The 17,536-nt window shown below is 35.0% G+C and overlaps 1 protein-coding gene across 2 annotated transcripts in view; it reads left to right on the top strand.

The window, feature by feature from the left end:
- Positions 1–17,536, top strand: part of LOC111154879 (ubiquitin specific peptidase 53) — a 67,466-nt gene that overhangs the window by 18,440 nt on the left and 31,490 nt on the right. For both annotated transcript variants that reach the window (XM_022514817.1, XM_022514825.1), the window contains 4 exons: positions 7,664–7,756; positions 11,816–11,950; positions 15,031–15,144; positions 15,288–15,370. In XM_022514817.1, coding sequence (XP_022370525.1) covers positions 7,664–7,756; positions 11,816–11,950; positions 15,031–15,144; positions 15,288–15,370 — 425 coding nt within the window. The remainder of the gene's footprint in view (positions 1–7,663; positions 7,757–11,815; positions 11,951–15,030; positions 15,145–15,287; positions 15,371–17,536) is intronic.

The raw sequence follows: 17,536 nt of genomic DNA, 5'->3' as shown, positions 1-17,536 counted from the left end.
CTTACTGTGGTTTTGATTTGCTTTTCCCTGTTGAACATATTTTCAGATCTCTGTTGGCTGCCTGTATGTTTTCTTTGGAAAAATGTCTATTCAAGTCCCCTGCCCATTTTTTAATCAGGTTGTTGATGATGTTATTGATATTAAGTTTGATAAGTTCTTTATATATTATGGATAGCAGCCCCTTACTATATGTATGAGTTGCAAATATCTTCTCCCAATAAGCAGGTTGCCTTTTTGTTTTGTTGATGGTTTCCTTGGTGTGCAAAAGCTTTTAGTGTAATATAATCCCATTTGTTTATATTTACTTTTTTGCCCTTAGCAAAGAGACTGGTCAAAACAAACTATATATATATATCTAAGACTGATGTCAGAGAGCTCACTGCGTTTCTTTTCTTCTAGAAATTTTATGGTTTCAGGTTTTACATTCAAGTCTCTAATCCATTTTGAAGTTTTTTTGTATGTCATGTAAATGTGGTTCAGTTTCATTCTTTCCCGTGTAGCTGTCCAGTTTTCCTAACACCATTTATTGAAGAGACTCCGATATTTTCTTCATTGTATAGTCTTGGCTTCCTTTGTCACACGTTAATTGACTATATATGCATGTGTTTATTTTTGGGCTCTGTATACTGTTCCATTGACTTATGTGTCTGTTTTCCTGCCAGTACCATACCATTTTTTTACTATAGCTTTGTAGTGTAGTTTGAAATCAGGAGGCATGATGCCTCTAGCTGTGTTCTTCCTTCTCGAGATTACTTTGGCTATTTGGGTACTTTTGTGGTTCTATACAAATTTTGGGTTTATTTTTACTTCTGTGAAAAATGTCATTGCTATTTTGATGAGCATTGCATTGAATCTGTAGATTGCTTTGGGTAGTATGGATATTTTAACAGTATTAATTCTTCCAGTCCATGAACATGGACTATCTTTCTATTTGTATCTTTTTTTATTTCTTTCAACAATGTCTTAGAGTTTTCAGAGTATAGTCAGAGCTTATTTTATTGTGCTTTACCTTATTACACTTTGCAGATACTGCATTTTTTACCAATTAAAGGTCTTTTCACAACCCTACATCAAACATGTCAGTGGACGACATTTTTCCAATAGCATTTGCTCACTTGGTGGCTTTGTCATATTTTTGTAATTCTTGCAGTATTTCAAACTCTTTCATTATTACTATATTTGTTATGGTGATCTGTGGTCACTGATCTTGATATTACTATTGTAATTGTTTTGGAGCACCACAAACTACTCCTATATAAGATGGCAAACTTAATTGATAAATGGTATATGTGTTCTACGTGCTCCATTGACCAGCTGTTCCCTCATCTCTTTTCATCTCCTTGGGCCTCCCTATTCCCTGAGACACAACAATATTGAAATTAGGCCAATTAATAACCCAATGCCCACTAAGTGCTCAAATGAAAGGAGATCATGTCTTCTTTATTTATATTTTTTAAAAAGTATGTATGTATGTATTTATTATTTGAGAGAGAGAGCACACACCATTGAGCACAAGTGGGAGAAGGGTAGAGGGAGAGGAAGAGGTTGAGAATCTCAAACAGACTCTGGACTGAGCATGGAGCCTAACGTGGGGCTTCATCTCACACAACCCTGAGACCATGAACTGAGCCAAAGTTGAGTTGGATGCCCAACCAACTCAGCCACCCAGGCGCCCCTGTCCTCTCACTTTAAAGCAAAAGGCTAGAAATGATTAAACTAAGTGAAGAAGACATATCAAAAATTGAGATAGGCTGAAAGTGAGGCTTCTTGTGCCAAAAACAGTTAGCCAAGAAAAAGTTCTTAAAGGAAATGAAAAGTGCTACTCCAGTGGAAACACAAATGATAAGAAAGTGAAACAGCCTTCTTCCTGTTATAGAAGAAATTTTAGTGGTCTGGATAGAAGATCAAACCAGCCATGACATTCCCTTAAGTAAAAGCCTAATCCAGAGCAAGGCCCTCACTCTTTTCAATTTTGTGAGGGCTGAGAGAGGTGAGGAAGCTGCAGAAGAGAGGTTCGAAGCTAGCAGAAGCTAGTTCATGAGATTTAAGGAAAGAAGACATCTCTGTAACAGAAAGTGCAAGGCAAAGCAGGAAGTGCTGATATAGAAGCTGCAAAAAGCCATCCAGAAGATCTAGCTAAGATAATTCATGAAGCTAGGTACACTGAACAACAGATTTTTCAAAATAGACAAAACAGCCTTCTATTGAAAGACAATACCATTTAGGACTTTCATAGCTAGAGAGGAGAAGTCAATACCTGGCTTCAAAGATCCAAAGGACAGGCTGGCTCTCTTGTTAAGGTCTAATATAGGTGGTGACTTTAAATTGAAGCCAGTATTTATTTGCCATTTTGAAATTTCTAGGGCCTTTAAAAATTATGCTTAATCTACTCTGTCCATGCTCTATAAATGTAACAACAAAGCCTGGATGACAACACATTGTTTACAACATGGTTTACTGAATCATCCTGCTGATGAGATATACTGTTCAGAAAAAAGAATCCTCTCAGAATATTACTGCTTATTGACAATGTACCTGGTCGCCCAACAGCTCTGATGGAGATGGACAATCAAAGTGATGTTGTTTTTATGCCTGTTAACATTATACCCATTCTGCAGCTCATGGATCAAGGAGTAATTTTCACTTTCAAGTTCTGTTATTTAAGAAATTGCATATAGCTGTAGTTTTCTTAAGACTGTAGCTTCCATAAGTAGTGATGTCTCTGATGGATCTGGACAAAGTAAATTGAAAACGTTCTTTTTTTTTTTTTTTTTTTTTTTAAAGATTTATTTATTTATTTATTTATTTGACAGAGAGAGAGATCACAAGCAGGCAGAGAGGCAGGTAGAGAGAGAGGAGGAAGCAGGCTCCCTGCTGAGCAGAGAGCCCGATGCGGGGCTCGATCCCAGGACCCTGAGATCATGACCTGAGCCGAAGGCAGCGGCTTAACCCACTGAGCCACCCAGGCGCCCCGAAAACGTTCTTGAAGACTGAATCTAGATGTTATTAGAAACACTCATGACTCATGGGAAGAGGTCAAAATATCAACATTGATAGGAGTTTGGAATAAGTCAATTCCAAACTTCATGGATGACTTTGAGGGGTTTAAGACTTAAATAGAAGAAGTAACTGCAGATATGGTGGAAAAAGTATGAAAACTGGAATTGGAAGTAGAGCCTGAAGATGTGACTGAATTGCTGCAATCTCATGATGAAACTTTAATGGGTAAGCACATCTTAATGGATGAGCCAAGAAAGTGGTTTCTTGAGATGGAATCTACCCTTGTGAAGAAGCTGTGTACATTTGTTGAAATGACAACAAAGGATTTAGAATATTACAAAAACTTAGTTGATAATGCAGCTGCAGAGTTTGAGAGGATTGAGTCCAATTTTGAAAGTTCTGTGGGTAAAATTCTATCAAACAGCATTGCATGCTATGTAAAAGTAGTTGGTGAAAGGAAGAATGGAATTGCTGTGGCAAACTTTATTATTGTCTTATTTCAAGAAATTATGACAACCACTCCAGTTTTCCACAACTACCACCCTGATCAGTCAGCAAGCTATCAGTATCAAGGCAGGACCCTCTGCCAACAGAATGATTACAACTCTCTGAAAGCTCAGGTGATGGTTAACATTTTTAGCAATAAAATATTTTTAAATTAAGGTATGTACATTGTTTTCTAGACACAATGCTATTGCACAGTTAATAGACAACAGTATAGTGTAAACATAACTTTATATGCACTGGGAAACTAAAAAGTTTATGTGACTGACTTACTGCAATATTAGCTTTGTTAGAGTGGCCTGAAGTTAAACCTGCAATATCTCAGAGGTATGCCTGTACCAGGTCTTTGACCTCCTTTGTTGAGTTTATTCCGAGGTATTTTATTCTTTTTGATCTAATTCTAAATGGGATTATTTAAAAAAATTTTTTTTTCTGATACCTCATTATTAGTATAAAACACAACTGATTTCTGTGTGTTAATTTTGTATTCTACAACTACGGAATTCATCCTGATAGTTTTTTGGTGGAGTCTTTAGGGTTTTCTATATACAGTTATCATGTTATCTGCAAATAGTGACAGTTTTACTTTTTTCCACTTAGATACCTTTTATTTCTTTTTCTTGCCTAATTGCTGTGGCTAGCACTTCTTGAATAACAGGAGAGTGAGTACTTTTATTTCTGATTTTAGAGGAAAAGCTTTCAGCCTTTCACTGTTGAGTGTAATATTAGCTGTGGGTTTATTGTGACCTTTATTATGTTGAGGATGTTTCTTTTATAATCACTTTATTGAGAGTTTTTATCATAAATGATGTTGAATTTTTGTCAAATGCTGATTCTGTATAAAGATCATTAAAGATCATTATATGATTTTTATTCTTTGTTTTGTAATGTGGTGTAATATGGTAATTGATTTACAGATGTTGAGCTGCCTTGCATCCCTGGAACAAATCTCACTTGATAATGGCGTCTGATCCTCTTCATGTACTGTTGAATTTCATTTGCTAATATTTTGTTGAGGATTTTTATATCTATGTTCATTGGGGATATTGGTCTGTTATATTCTCTCTTTCTTTCTCTCTCCCTCCCTCTTTCCCTCTCACTCCTCTCTTCTCCTCTCCTCTCTTCTGTTCTCTTTTCCTTTCCTTTTTCCTTTTCTTTTCCCTTTCCTTTCCTGTTTTTGATATCAGGGTAATGTTGGCCCTGTAAAATGAGTTTGAAAGTGTTTCTTCCTCTTTAATTTTTTGGAGTAATTTGAGAAGGATAATTACCAACTCTTTAAATGATTAGTAGAATTCACCTGTGAAACTGTCTGATCCTGGACTTTTGTTTGGGGGAAGTTTTTAAATTACTGACTCAACTTCATTACTTGTAATCATTCTGTTCAGATTTCCTATTTCTTTGTGATTTGGTCTTAGAGAGTTGTTTTTTTCTAGGAATTTATCCATTTTTTCTAGGTTTTTCAGTTTGTTGGCCTATCATTTATAGTAGTCTCTTAAGATTCTTTGTATTTATATGGTGTCAGTTGTAACATCTCCTGCATTTCTGGTTTTGTCTATTTGGTTTGTCTCTTTTTTTCCTGATGAGTCTGGTGAGATAGTTTATTGGTGAGAAGTTTATTGATTTTATCTTTTAAAAGAACCAGCTTTTAGTTTCACTATTATTTTCTAATTTTCTTTTTTTTAAGTCTGTCATTTATTTCTACTCTGACCTTTATTATTTCCTTCCTTCTACTAACTTTGGGCTTTGTTCTTCTTTTCTAGAGTCTTTACATGTAAAGTTAGTTTGTTTATTTGGACTTTTTTTGTTTCTTGAGGTAGGCCCATATTGCCACGAACTTCCTTCTCAGAGCTGCTTTTGCTGCATCCTACAGATTTTGGAAAGTTGTATTTCCATTTTTATTTATCCCAGGGGTTCCCCCCCCCACACACACCTTCACATTTCTAAGCACTTTTTTCCCCTTGTCTTTTTATTATTCAAGTGCATAACATGCAGTGTTATATTAGTTTCAGGTGTACAATATAGTGATTCAGTGGTTCTGCACATTTCTCAGTGTTCATCAGGATAAGAGTACTCTTCCCCTTTATCTATTTCACCCATCCCCCAGACTATTTGAGTCCTTTTTTTTTTTTAATTTTTTTAGTTTGTCTCTTTTTTCCTTGTTTGTGCATTTTTGTTTCCTAAATTCCATATATAAGTAAAATCATATGATATTTGGTGTTCTTTGACTGACTTATTTCACTTGGCATTATGTCCTCTAGTCCATCCATGTTGGTGCAAATGGCAAGATTTTACTTAATTTTTTTTTTTCAATTTGTTTGTCTACCCATTTGTTGTTTATAATCAATATTTTAAAATGAAGTAGGATAAAAATTAACAATTAGAATAACTTTTGATATGGATTTGTTAAGAGAGGATAAACTATTATACTAAATAATGTATAGAAAAGTTACATAAATATTATTTTTTCTGTAGTTTGAATCCAGTATAACTTAAACATTTTGCTAATTCAGAAAACATTCCAGTTACATTTGAAGAGATACTTCACTGGCCTTATAAACAGATTATGGAGGGTATTCTCTTTTAAATATTAATTTTAAAATATTCTGAATATTTTAGAATTTTATCTGACATAACCATAATTAAGTAGTTATGACACTTGATGTGGTTTTAAATTCTCTAAGTTAAAAGCAAAGTTATAATCTTTAATAACTAGCATTTATTGTGTTCTTGCTTGTGTTGGTACTTACCTGAACACTATATGTTCTGTCTAATCTAATTCTTACAACAGTCCAAAGGGGTAAGTACTGCTTTAATCTTCATTTTACTGATGAGAAAATTGAGTTTCAGAAAATATTTTGCTCAAGTCAACCCAAGAGCTGGTAAGCAATAAATCCAGAATTAATACCCAGGCAGTCGGCCTTCAAATGTTGTATTACTAAGCACAGTGCTATGCTACTTCCCAAGGTTGTGCTGTCCTGGTCTTCATCTTAACAGATGAATGAATTCCAGTGTCACATATTTTATGGTATGATCAGATATGTATGATATGCAAGAGAATTATTAGACATTTTCAAGTGTTTTGCAAAAACACTGAATTATTTGTAATAGATAAATGGATCCTATTAGTTTTCTTTAAGGAAAAGCAACTCTCAAAGGGAAATTCTGAAATGGTCTTTAGTTATTGAGTAATTGAAAATATAGGATATCTGTTAAAATCATTTGTTTTTCTTAATCTTTGTTTCTAGTTGGGAGAAATGAGAGATCATAAATAGATTTTCTAAGTTATATTATTTGAGGAAATGACTGAAAGATATAGGGAGACTTGGAAGTCTGTTTGTTGTAATAGTAATTGCGGCAGCAAATAGCAGCTGGTGTTCATTGCATTCCAGTTATGTACTGGGCATGCCTCTAAGCATTTTATATAGTAGTACATATTGTTTAATCCTGACAAGAACACCATGAGGCAGGCAGAGTTATCCTCACTTTATGGTTTTCAGAATTTTTTAGATTTTAAATACTGGACTGATTTTATTTAAAAACTTAGTGTTTTTTGTTTGCTTTTTTCTTTTAGTAGCAAATGATGAATGGATAATTGCAGCAAATTATATTCATATTATTCCTTAACTGATGCATTTTACTATACTGTCCCCCTGTTACCACACAGCTGGCCGCCTTGTCATTCAATACACAAGGCCACAAACCTCTGCTCACCTTTTTTTCTGGCTGTTACTTACTGACCCTTATTTGATACACCCTGGCTTTCAACTCCAATTATATTTCCTTCCTAAAGTTCAGTCTGTTCCAAGTATTATAATCACTTCCTCTTTCATGTCACTGCCAAGACCTCCATTCAGTGTCCCATGTTTCCTGTTCATATAAAATCCTTAACTGAGGAATTAGTTTTTTCTTAACTCTATGCCTGTCAGTTTTGACATGTGAATCAATAGGAATACCTTCTAAATCCCTCTTTTATGTATTTGTTGCATGTGTATAGCAGTTTCATAGTTGCTGTTTCAGTGCTTATATATGTCTGATTGTGCGCAAGAGATTAAAATAAGTTGTTAGCCTTCTGCAGTCTAAGTCAAATCTGTTTTTTATCATAGGGAGAAAAATCTTACTGTATTTCTTTCTTCACTGTTTCTTTCTTATAATTTTTTAGGTTTTATGGCAATTGGATATATTCCGAAGAAGCTTGCGGGTTCTAACTGGACATGTTTGTCAGGGAGATGCCTGCATATTTTGTGCATTGAAGGTAACCTTTTAATATTATGGAAAATTACTATTAATTGTTTTGCCAAAAATTTAATTTTATTTGATAGTTTATTTGGTCAGTTTACTTGAAATTAAAGTTCATTGTCAAGTGACTTAGAGCTTTGAAGGTGAATTCTTAAAGTTGATTTATTCAAGTGTATGGATTTTTTTTCCACTCTTATGTAAAGTAAGTTAAAATTAATATTCTAAGTAGTATAAAAACATTAAGAATATTACATTTTTCATTATTTTGGAACAATTCTTTTTTCATTTTATGAAATGGATTTTGAACTACTGCTGAATTTTGTGCACTGCTTTGGTTACTGATGATACAGCAGTGAACAAGGTGATAAAAACTCTGTTCTCATGGAGCTTATATTCTTATAGGGGAGGAGTAAACAAGTAAGCAAAATATAAAGTGTGTTAGATGGTAGTAACTACAAAGGGGGAAAAATAAATCAGGGAAAGGGAATAATAGAGTGTGTTGAATAGTCAGGAAAGCCTCACTGGGAAAGTTTAAACCATTACTTGGAAAAGATGATGGAGTGAAGCATTCCAGGGAAGCAGGGAAACAGTAACTGCAAAGACCTTGAGGTGGGCGTATGTGACACATTCAAGGAAACCTGGGTGTCAGAAGTTTTATGAGTAAGGAGAAGACTGATAAGAGGTGAGCTCAGAAGTAAGGTGAGTTGTGGTTATTTAAAACCTGTCTGCAGGGGTGTGTGGGTGATTCAGTTGGTTAAGTGTCAGACTCTTACTTTTGGCTGGGGTCATGATCTCAGTGTCATGACATTGAGGAGCTTCACCTTGGGCTCTGTGCTCAGCAGGCTGCTGCCTGAGGTTTTTTTCTCTTCCATTCTCCCTCCCCCCAACTCCCGTGAGCTCGAAATAAATAAATAAATAGATAAAATCTTTAAAAATAAAGTAAAACATGTCTGCACATTCTTTGCAGTTTTGTTTTGTTTTGTTTTGTTTTGTTTTTTAAGAAAGAGAGCGCATGAGCAGGAGAGGGGCAGAGAGAGAGAGAGAGGGAGAGATAATCCTAGACAGGCTCTCATGCCCAAAACGGAGCCTGACATGGGGCTTGATTTCAGAGCCCTGAGCTCATGACCTGAGCTGAAATCTAGAGTTGGACACCTAACCAACTGAGCAACCCACGTGCCCCTCTTCTGCACCCTTTTTATCAAAAAGTGGAGTCTATTCTTTGAATATGGACTGGCCTTAAGGATTCATTCCCACCACATAGAATGGCAGAAATGACACTGCAGACATCTGAGGTTAGGTTAGATTTAAAAAGATGATAAAATTTCCATCTGGCTCTTTCTGTTGGGCTGGCATTCTTGGGAGTGAGCTGTCATGAAGTGAGGAAGCCAAGTTAGCCGCAACTAAACCAGAAGTCTAAGTGGACAGGCAGCGTTCACAACCAGCATCAACTAACTGTTCAGTATAAGTGAGCAACCTTCAGATTGTTCTAGGTCCCAGTGTCGAGCTGTATTTACCAAAATTAATGGAGCAGAGTTGAGTTGTCCTTACCAAAATTAATGATTTGTAATCATAATAAATGTTATTTTTAGTAACTTAGTTTTACAGTGGTTTGTTATGGAGCAATAAATACCTGGAACAAGAATCCATATTGTGTAGTTCCTTCTAGACCTTTGTTAGGACCTTGGCTTTTTGTCCTGAGTAATTTAGGAAGTCTCTGGATTGTTTCGAGTGGAAGAGTGATATAATCTGTTTTAACTAGATAGAATGTTTGGACTAGATCTCTTTGTCTACTTGGATGGAAATAAATAGAAGAGAGGCAAAGGCAGAAACAGGGAGTCATGTATCTATTAGCATCTCATTTATGTCGTTGAAATTTGCCCAAGAATTTAAAATTTTATTAACATTTTCAGAGATAAATATTTCATTCTTTTACATTCTTGAATACTCTTACACACACATATACATGCAAGAAAATAAAGTGCCATTTTCCTGCTTTATTTTGATTTATACTCCTGAATATAAATCACCAAAGAAGGCAATTTTATATTTTCTTTTTTAGAAACTGGCAAAATAGGGTTATTGTTAGGGGATGAAGAATGAACTTAGATCAGATTACAGTATCACATTTTATTTACACCACAGTCAATTTTGAATATTTTGTCCAATTGTAAAATGAATATAGTTAAAATTTCTAGCCTGAATCTTTCATAGCCTTACACAATCACCTGTCTGCCTCCCCACTAGCCCAAAACATTATCTCTCTCTCTCTCTCACTGTCTCAGATACTGCACTTTAGCCAGACTGGCTGCCTCTTGCAGTTTCTCAGAGCTGGCTTCCATCTCTGACTATTTTCATTATTATTCCTTTTGTCTACAGTGCTTTTCTTCTAGATGTTTTTGTGGCTAACACCCTGTTTCCTTTATGCCAGTCTTCAAATGAGGACATCAGTAAGGCCTTCCCTGACTACCCTAGGTAATAGTTAACCTCCTTCCTACTCTCAGTATCTCTATTTCTATTTATAATACTTTATTTTTCTCTCTTGTATTTTATTTCTTTATTTTTCTCTATTTTGTCACAGATTGACATACTATATAATTACTTACTTTCTCCTTACTATAACTAGAATGTGTGCCCCATGAGGGCAGGGTTTTTCTGTTTTCTAGTGAAGGTGCCTCACATATCTGCCTCACAGAAAACAGATAACAAATGAGTGACATTCAGGCATAGGATTAATATTTCAAGCATTATCTTGAAAAGTTAATTACCTGAATAACCAATGACATCTGAAAATATTTTTTTATTTTTTCATTTTGTAATTATAATTAGAAAATTATAGATCTGGATATCTAATATTATTTAGCATCATTATTCTTCAATTTTTAATTTATTTATAAAGTACATTTTTTGGAAGTAGTGAAACAGATTTTTAAAATGTTTTCCTACCCTACCATATATTGACCTGAGGAAAAAAAATGTTTTTGAGGTGACATACCCCTTAGACTAATTAAGAATTTAATATGGCCAATCCTTATTTGGTAGGTTGTCACTGAAAACCTTTCCCCCACCTAAGATGATTGTCATAAAACTGGAACTTATTAAAAAGTTTATCTTATTTGAATTCAATAAGGAAAATGAAAAACCAGATTAACACCTATAATCACATATTCTTGAGTGTTTCCAGTATTTCTTAGGCTTGGGTTAGAAATAATGCTCTAAGTGAGGAAAACTGATAATTTGAAAAAAAAATTTTCTTTAAAAATTAAAAGTCAGGGATGCCTGGGTGGCTCATCTTTTCTGACTTCATGCAAATTGTAGAGTGTCAGTTTTTAGATGCAAATTTAAATAGTGGGAAATTTTAATTATATTGAAGTTATTTGATGTTTGTTTATTTTTAAACCAGGGTTTGTCATTTTCTGGGGTTTATTTAGGAAGAAAAAAATTATTAAAGTTCATTTAAGCTATGTTTTTTGTTTTTAAGATTTTATTTATTTGAGAGAGAGAGAGAAGGAATCAGGGGAGGGACAGTGGGAGAGGGAGAAGCAGACTCCTGCCTGATGCCAGGTTCAGTCCCAGAACCATGAGATCATGACCTGAGCTGAAGGCAGACGGGCAGATGTTTAACCAACTGAGCCATCCAGGTGCCCCAAGCTACTTTTTTTAAAAGACTAGTGAGTTCCTACTAATTTTTATGTGATTATGTATTTATTTTTGATTAACATAATTTTAATTCCTTATAGCATACTTTTAGACTTATAGCAGCTTATCTCAGAACTCTTCCTTAAACAGTTTAGATCAGAATAAGCTGGGAAATGGTTAAAAATTGTCCTCACTTCAGTACTCAATTAGAAACCTCGAGGATGGGAACTGAGAATTCTGTGCACACTAACATTTGATTTCGAGGCTGAGGCAACCATTTCTTACATTACTGAGACAAATAATCTTTATATGGAATTTTAGAGCAAAAGACTAATAGTTTCTGGGTATAGCTGTAAGTTTCACTGTGTTATAATGAAGTTACTGACATGTTTCTTTAGTGGTTAGCTTTACACTTACTGATGTACTTGTTGCTCCCCAGAATATATTTGCGCAGTTTCAACACAGTCGAGAAAAAGCACTTCCCTCGGATAACATAAGGCATGCTCTAGCAGAGAGCTTCAAAGATGAGCAGCGATTTCAGTTGGGCCTTATGGATGATGCTGCAGAGTGCTTTGTAAGTATTTTGGATAATCCTTAAATCAGGACAGTAGCTTGTTTTCCTTAAATGATATGAATTTCAAGGTTAATGAAACATAAATTTCTGACAATGGAAACAAATCATAACTGCTCACTGGATCCATGTCTTACCTGCCCTTCAAAGCTTAGTTTAAATCTCATGGCTTTTGATTTTGGTTATTTGTGCTGCTGTCATTTTTATTGGCTATTAGACCCCTGGAATATTTTAAAATTTATTATTAGAAAAAAACATTTATTAAACATGAATTATGTCACTTAAGTCAGTATTCTGCCTCCACGGTGTTGATATGTGCAATAATGCATTCCCAGCAGTAGCATTTCTCATTACATACAATGATTCTCTTTGGGAGAGAAGAGGAGCTTGGTGGGCAGCTATCAGGGGCAGCCGTTCTGCTATACACCTCACTCTGGATTGAGAATCATTAACTGGGGTTGATGTTCCAAGTCTCTGTTTTACCACCATATTGATACGTAGAGCATTCCTTTGAATAGTAACTAAACCATACATACCTTCTAAAATATGTGTTGATTATTAAGTGTGTCAATGTTGCAGATGTTACTTATATTTAAAGGGGTAAACTTTTTTTCATAGTCTTATATCTATTTAAAAATTGTATTCATTCTTTCATCAGAAAATCTTTTAAGGTTTTCCTTGACACGTTGTTTTCCTCAAACCACTTCTTAATAGTTTGGGCCCTTACTCTCAGCATTATTTAAGCCTCCTTTCTTGTATCCTTTCAGCCTATCTCCTTATAGTGTTTTTTAGTGGCCAACAGATTAATAAAATTTCTTCAGATTAATCTTTGCCCTTCAGATATTCTTGTGACTCCAGTCTGGACTCTTCTGACATTTAAGGCCATTTACAGTTAAACTCCAGTTTACCTCTTTATTTCCTCCTATAATTTTCCCTCCTAATGTTGGTTGTTCTATTCCTGAAGTATGTCTTTTAAATTCACTGGATTTCTGTAGAATTTACTATCTGTAGATAGTAAATTGGCATTTATAGGTTATTCTTATTTTTTTAAAGATTTATTTATTTGAGAGAGAGAATGTGTGCATGTGTGTGCTCACACTTGCACACATACACAAGTGGGAGGAGAGGCTGAGGCGGGGGTGAGGGGGAGAGAATCCACAAGCAGACTCCCCGCTGAGTGTGGAGCCCGAAACAGGGATTGATACCAGGACCCTGAGATCATGACCTGAGTTGATACCAAGAATCAGCCACTTAACTGACTGAGCTACTCAGGTGCCCCTGTTGTTATTTCCTTAACGATCATCTTTACTGTTTCCTTGGACAGATGCAAAGCTCTTTGACTAGTGCACTGCTTAGCATACTTTTCTTGTTGATTAAAATGTTTCAAAAACAGCACACGTAGTCATAAAATATGCTTTTCATATTTCTCATGTTTCTAATTGATCCATCACTTAAAATATAAATATATTTTGTATGATACCAAACTTTGTAGTTTATTTTCATTTAAATGAAATGTACTAATAAGTGATATGATAATTCATGGACTATCTAGAAATTTAGGCTTAAATAATTGAATGCTTTTAAATTTCCTAGGGCAGAAGACGGGTAAGTTAGCTAATTAAAAGAATCCATTGGAGGGGTGCCTGGGTGACTCAGTCATTAAGGCTTTGCCTTCAGCTCAGGTTGTGATCCCAGAGTTCTGGGATCGAGCCTGGTGTTGGGCTCTCTGATCTGTGAAAAGTCTGCTTCTCTATCTCCCTCTCCTTCTCCCACTCCCCCTGCTTGTGTTCCCTATCTTGCTGTCTTTCTCTCTGTCAAATAAATAAAAGAAATCTTTTTTTTTTTTTAAGATTTTATTTTATTTTATTTGACAGAGATCACAAGTAGGCAGAGAGGCAGGCAGAGAGAGAGAGAGGAGGAAGCAAGCTCCCTGCCGAGCAGAGAGCCTGATGCGGGGCTCGATCCCAGGACCCTGGGATCATGACCTGAGCTGAAGGCAGAGGCTTTAATCCACTGAGCCACCAGGCGCCCCTAAATAAAAGAAATCTTTAAAAAAAAAAAAAATCCATTGGATAAACTTTGCAACCCAAAAAGAAGGATTACTTCTTAAATAAATACTCCTTATTGATCTGTATTACGAATTTGAAATTTCATATGAAATTTGTTTGCCAGACAGATTCCTTTCATTAGGATGTTAGTGTAGGTATTGTAAACCGGTATGATTGCTATTTTTAATGTGAGTTATAGAGACTATAAAAATGTTCCAAGTAGGATTTTTGAAAGAATAGGGACGCCTGGGTGGCTCAGTTGGTTAAGCAGCTGCCTTCGGCTCAGGTCATGATCCCAGCGTCCTGGGATCGAGTCCCACATCGGGCTCCTTGCTCATCGGGGAGTCTGCTTCTCCCTCTGCCTCTGCCTGCCATTCTGTCTGCCTGTGCTTGCTCTCTCTCCCTCTCTCTCCCTCTCTCTCTCTCTGACAAATAAATAAATAAAAAATCTGAAAGAATAACTGCTTTTCTTAATGTAAGAATGCTGGAAACATAGGAAACTTATATTTTCTAATATTAAATTCTAGATGTTAGCCACCATGAATTGATTTTAAAGGATTTTTAAAATATTTATTAAAATAATGTTATATTATCATGTTTCTTTCATTAAATTTTTTTAAGAGCTAATGCTACAAAAGGTGAGTAATTGAACAGCATTTGAACAGTTGATTAAAGAGGAAAGCTGAAAAGCTGACAGTATGTATGACACTGTTCAATTTAACACTTTGAAAAAATGTTAAAAAGATTCTTTTTTTTTTTTTTTAAGATTTTATTTTTTTATTTGACAGAGAGGGAACACAAGCAGGGGGAGTGGGAGAGGGAGAAGCAGACCTCCTGCGGAGCAGGGAGCAGGACCCTGAGCAGGGTCCCAGGACCCTGGGATCATGACCTGAGCCAGAGGCATACGCTTAACAACTGAGCCACTCAGGCAGCCCCTTAAAAAGATTCTTAAATTTGTGAAGTTTAAAAGAGTTATATTGTATAGTGTCATCTGTAAGTTTCACAACTCATTTGTCATTTAATTTTTTAAATTAGGAAAATATATTGGAGAGGATTCATTTCCATATAGTGCCAAGCAGAGATGCAGACATGTGTACCTCTAAATCTTGTATCACTCACCAGAAGTTTGCTATGACCCTGTATGAACAGGTGAGATGGCTCAACCACTTCATTAGTTACTCTGTTTGCATACGTTTATATATGTATAATATGTAACATATTTAAATATATGTAACATAGTATTATATTTATGTTTTATGGTTGATCAATCAAACATATGTTCTTCCCTGTAGTGTGTGTGTCGCAGCTGTGGAGCATCATCAGATCCTCTGCCTTTTACAGAATTTGTGCGGTACATTTCTACAACAGCCCTATGGTGAGAGCCTGTTAAAACATGTTTACCACATTGAGCATTTATTTTATAGAACAATAATGTATGTGAATATCAGCTCTCTGTCTTAGACCTGAAAATATGCAACCATCAGAGGTGCTGAGTGATGTCCAGCTCAGCTAGCTGTTTCTGATTTGGTCAGAAACATATACTTGATGAAATTTCCAAATATTAGTCAAAATTTGTATCTCTTTATAGCAAGTTTTGGGAATTGCAAAGGAGACCTTAAAATGACAAGTTCAGTGTTAAATGGAGCTGCATGTGATTTCTTCATTTTTGCTAAGGTGTTATCTTTGTAGTAATAGTGTTTCCCTTCAGCTCCATGTCCCTTCATGGTGATGGAAGCCAGGGTAAGGAGAAAAGAAAGAAAAGGTGAAATTAATTCTCCATTAGATTTATTGCATTTAAGGCCTCAACATTCACCTGAAATAAAAATTTTCCAGCTTGCCTGTCCCCTCCTTCCCTGCTCATGAAACATTAGTGAGTTAGGGATCCAAAAAGATCCCTAGACTTTACATAATAAGAGTAGTTTAAACACTTTTGAATAGGTATTTGAAAATATAAATATTTAATAGGAACATTGAATAAAGTCATAAATATTTATAGGTATTTTGATATAAAAAATAACACATGGATCAATAATTATCAGTACATTAGTATAACAGTTACTAAATGGTACCAATATTTTTATCATTGTGCAAAATAAATATCAGGTGCTTATCTGTTTCATTATATTATTACACTTCTTGGCTTTTTTGGATATGACACAATATTTCTTGAAGATTATTGAATAATAGCAATTTGATTATTTGAGTGTATTTAGTGTCTTAATATATCCAGAGTTTGGGAGCATAGTTTTAGGGAACCATTCCCTAAAATTCAGTCAATTATAGATCCATTTTTTTCACTTTGTATGAAAAGTAGGATGGCATTTGAACAAGGATAAGCCACACATTAGAAACCGTAAAATTTTAAGTCTACTCTGAAACTCTTATATAAAATGACAGTGCTCTGATTCAGTATCTTATGTAACAAGAGTTGGAGCTCCATCAGTCTCTTCCTGGTCCACACCATCAATTGCAAGAAACCAGACTTTGAACTCTAATTATGGTTGACCCTTCAATAACACAGGTTTGAAATGCACAGGTCCACTTAGATGCAGATTTTTCTCAATAATAAATGTACATTACTGTAAATGTATTGTATTTTCCTTAGATTTTTTCTTTTCTTTTTTTAATTTTCCTTAGATTTTTTTCTTTTTTTTTTTTTTTTAAGATTTATTTATTTATTTTAGAGAGAGAGCGTGCATGTGCAAGCAGAAGCAGGGGCAGAGGGAGAGGGAGAGAGAGAATCTCAGGCAGATTCCCTACTGTTTGTGGAGCCCAATGCAGGGCTTGATCTTATAACCCTGAGTTCAAGACCTGTGCTGAGATCAAGTAGACACTCAATTGACCGAGCCATCTAGTTGTCCCCTTTATAATTTTCTTAATGACATTTCCTTTTCTCCAGCTTTTTTGGTAAGAATACAGTATATAATACATATAACAGGAAGTGTGTGTTAATTGACTATTATTGGTAAGGCTTCCAGTTAATAGTAGGCTATTAGTAGTTAACTTTGAGAGGGGTGTCAGAAGTTATATACGGATTTTGGATTGTGTGAGGGTTGGCGCCCCTTACCCCATGTTGTTTAAGTGTCAACTATAATCACCTTTGTATTGGTAATAAGTATTGAATACCAATTACAGAATTCCAGGCTTCACATAAATCATTATTTGTAATGTTAACAAAAACATCATTTTAAATGTAAGTTTGAACAAGCTTATCAGATTTAGTGCTTTCTAATATACTTGTGAAGTGTTTTAGAAGAATAGGTGCTTTTAGTTGTTATTGAATACTGTATATTAAACCATGGAACTGTAAAATATATCTAGTTCTAAGACAGTTAATATTACCACTAAGCAGAACCAGAGCATCTAGAATGGAAAGTAGTAAGGATGTTTGAACTTATATGACCTATCTTTTTGGAAGTGTTTAAATAGTTGTTTAAAGATACTTAATACCTTGCTATATAAAAATTTGATTCTAAAATAGACTAAACAAAAAGTGGCACAGATATCCTGCCTAGGCTGTAATGAAATGGTTAGCATAAGG

Source organism: Enhydra lutris, unplaced genomic scaffold (assembly GCF_002288905.1).
Source record: "Enhydra lutris kenyoni isolate GAN:26980312 unplaced genomic scaffold, ASM228890v2 scaffoldscaffold3, whole genome shotgun sequence".
Lineage (NCBI taxonomy): Eukaryota > Metazoa > Chordata > Mammalia > Carnivora > Mustelidae > Enhydra > Enhydra lutris.
Note: the sequence above shows the minus strand (reverse complement) of the source record. Positions and strands in the feature narration are given on the sequence as shown.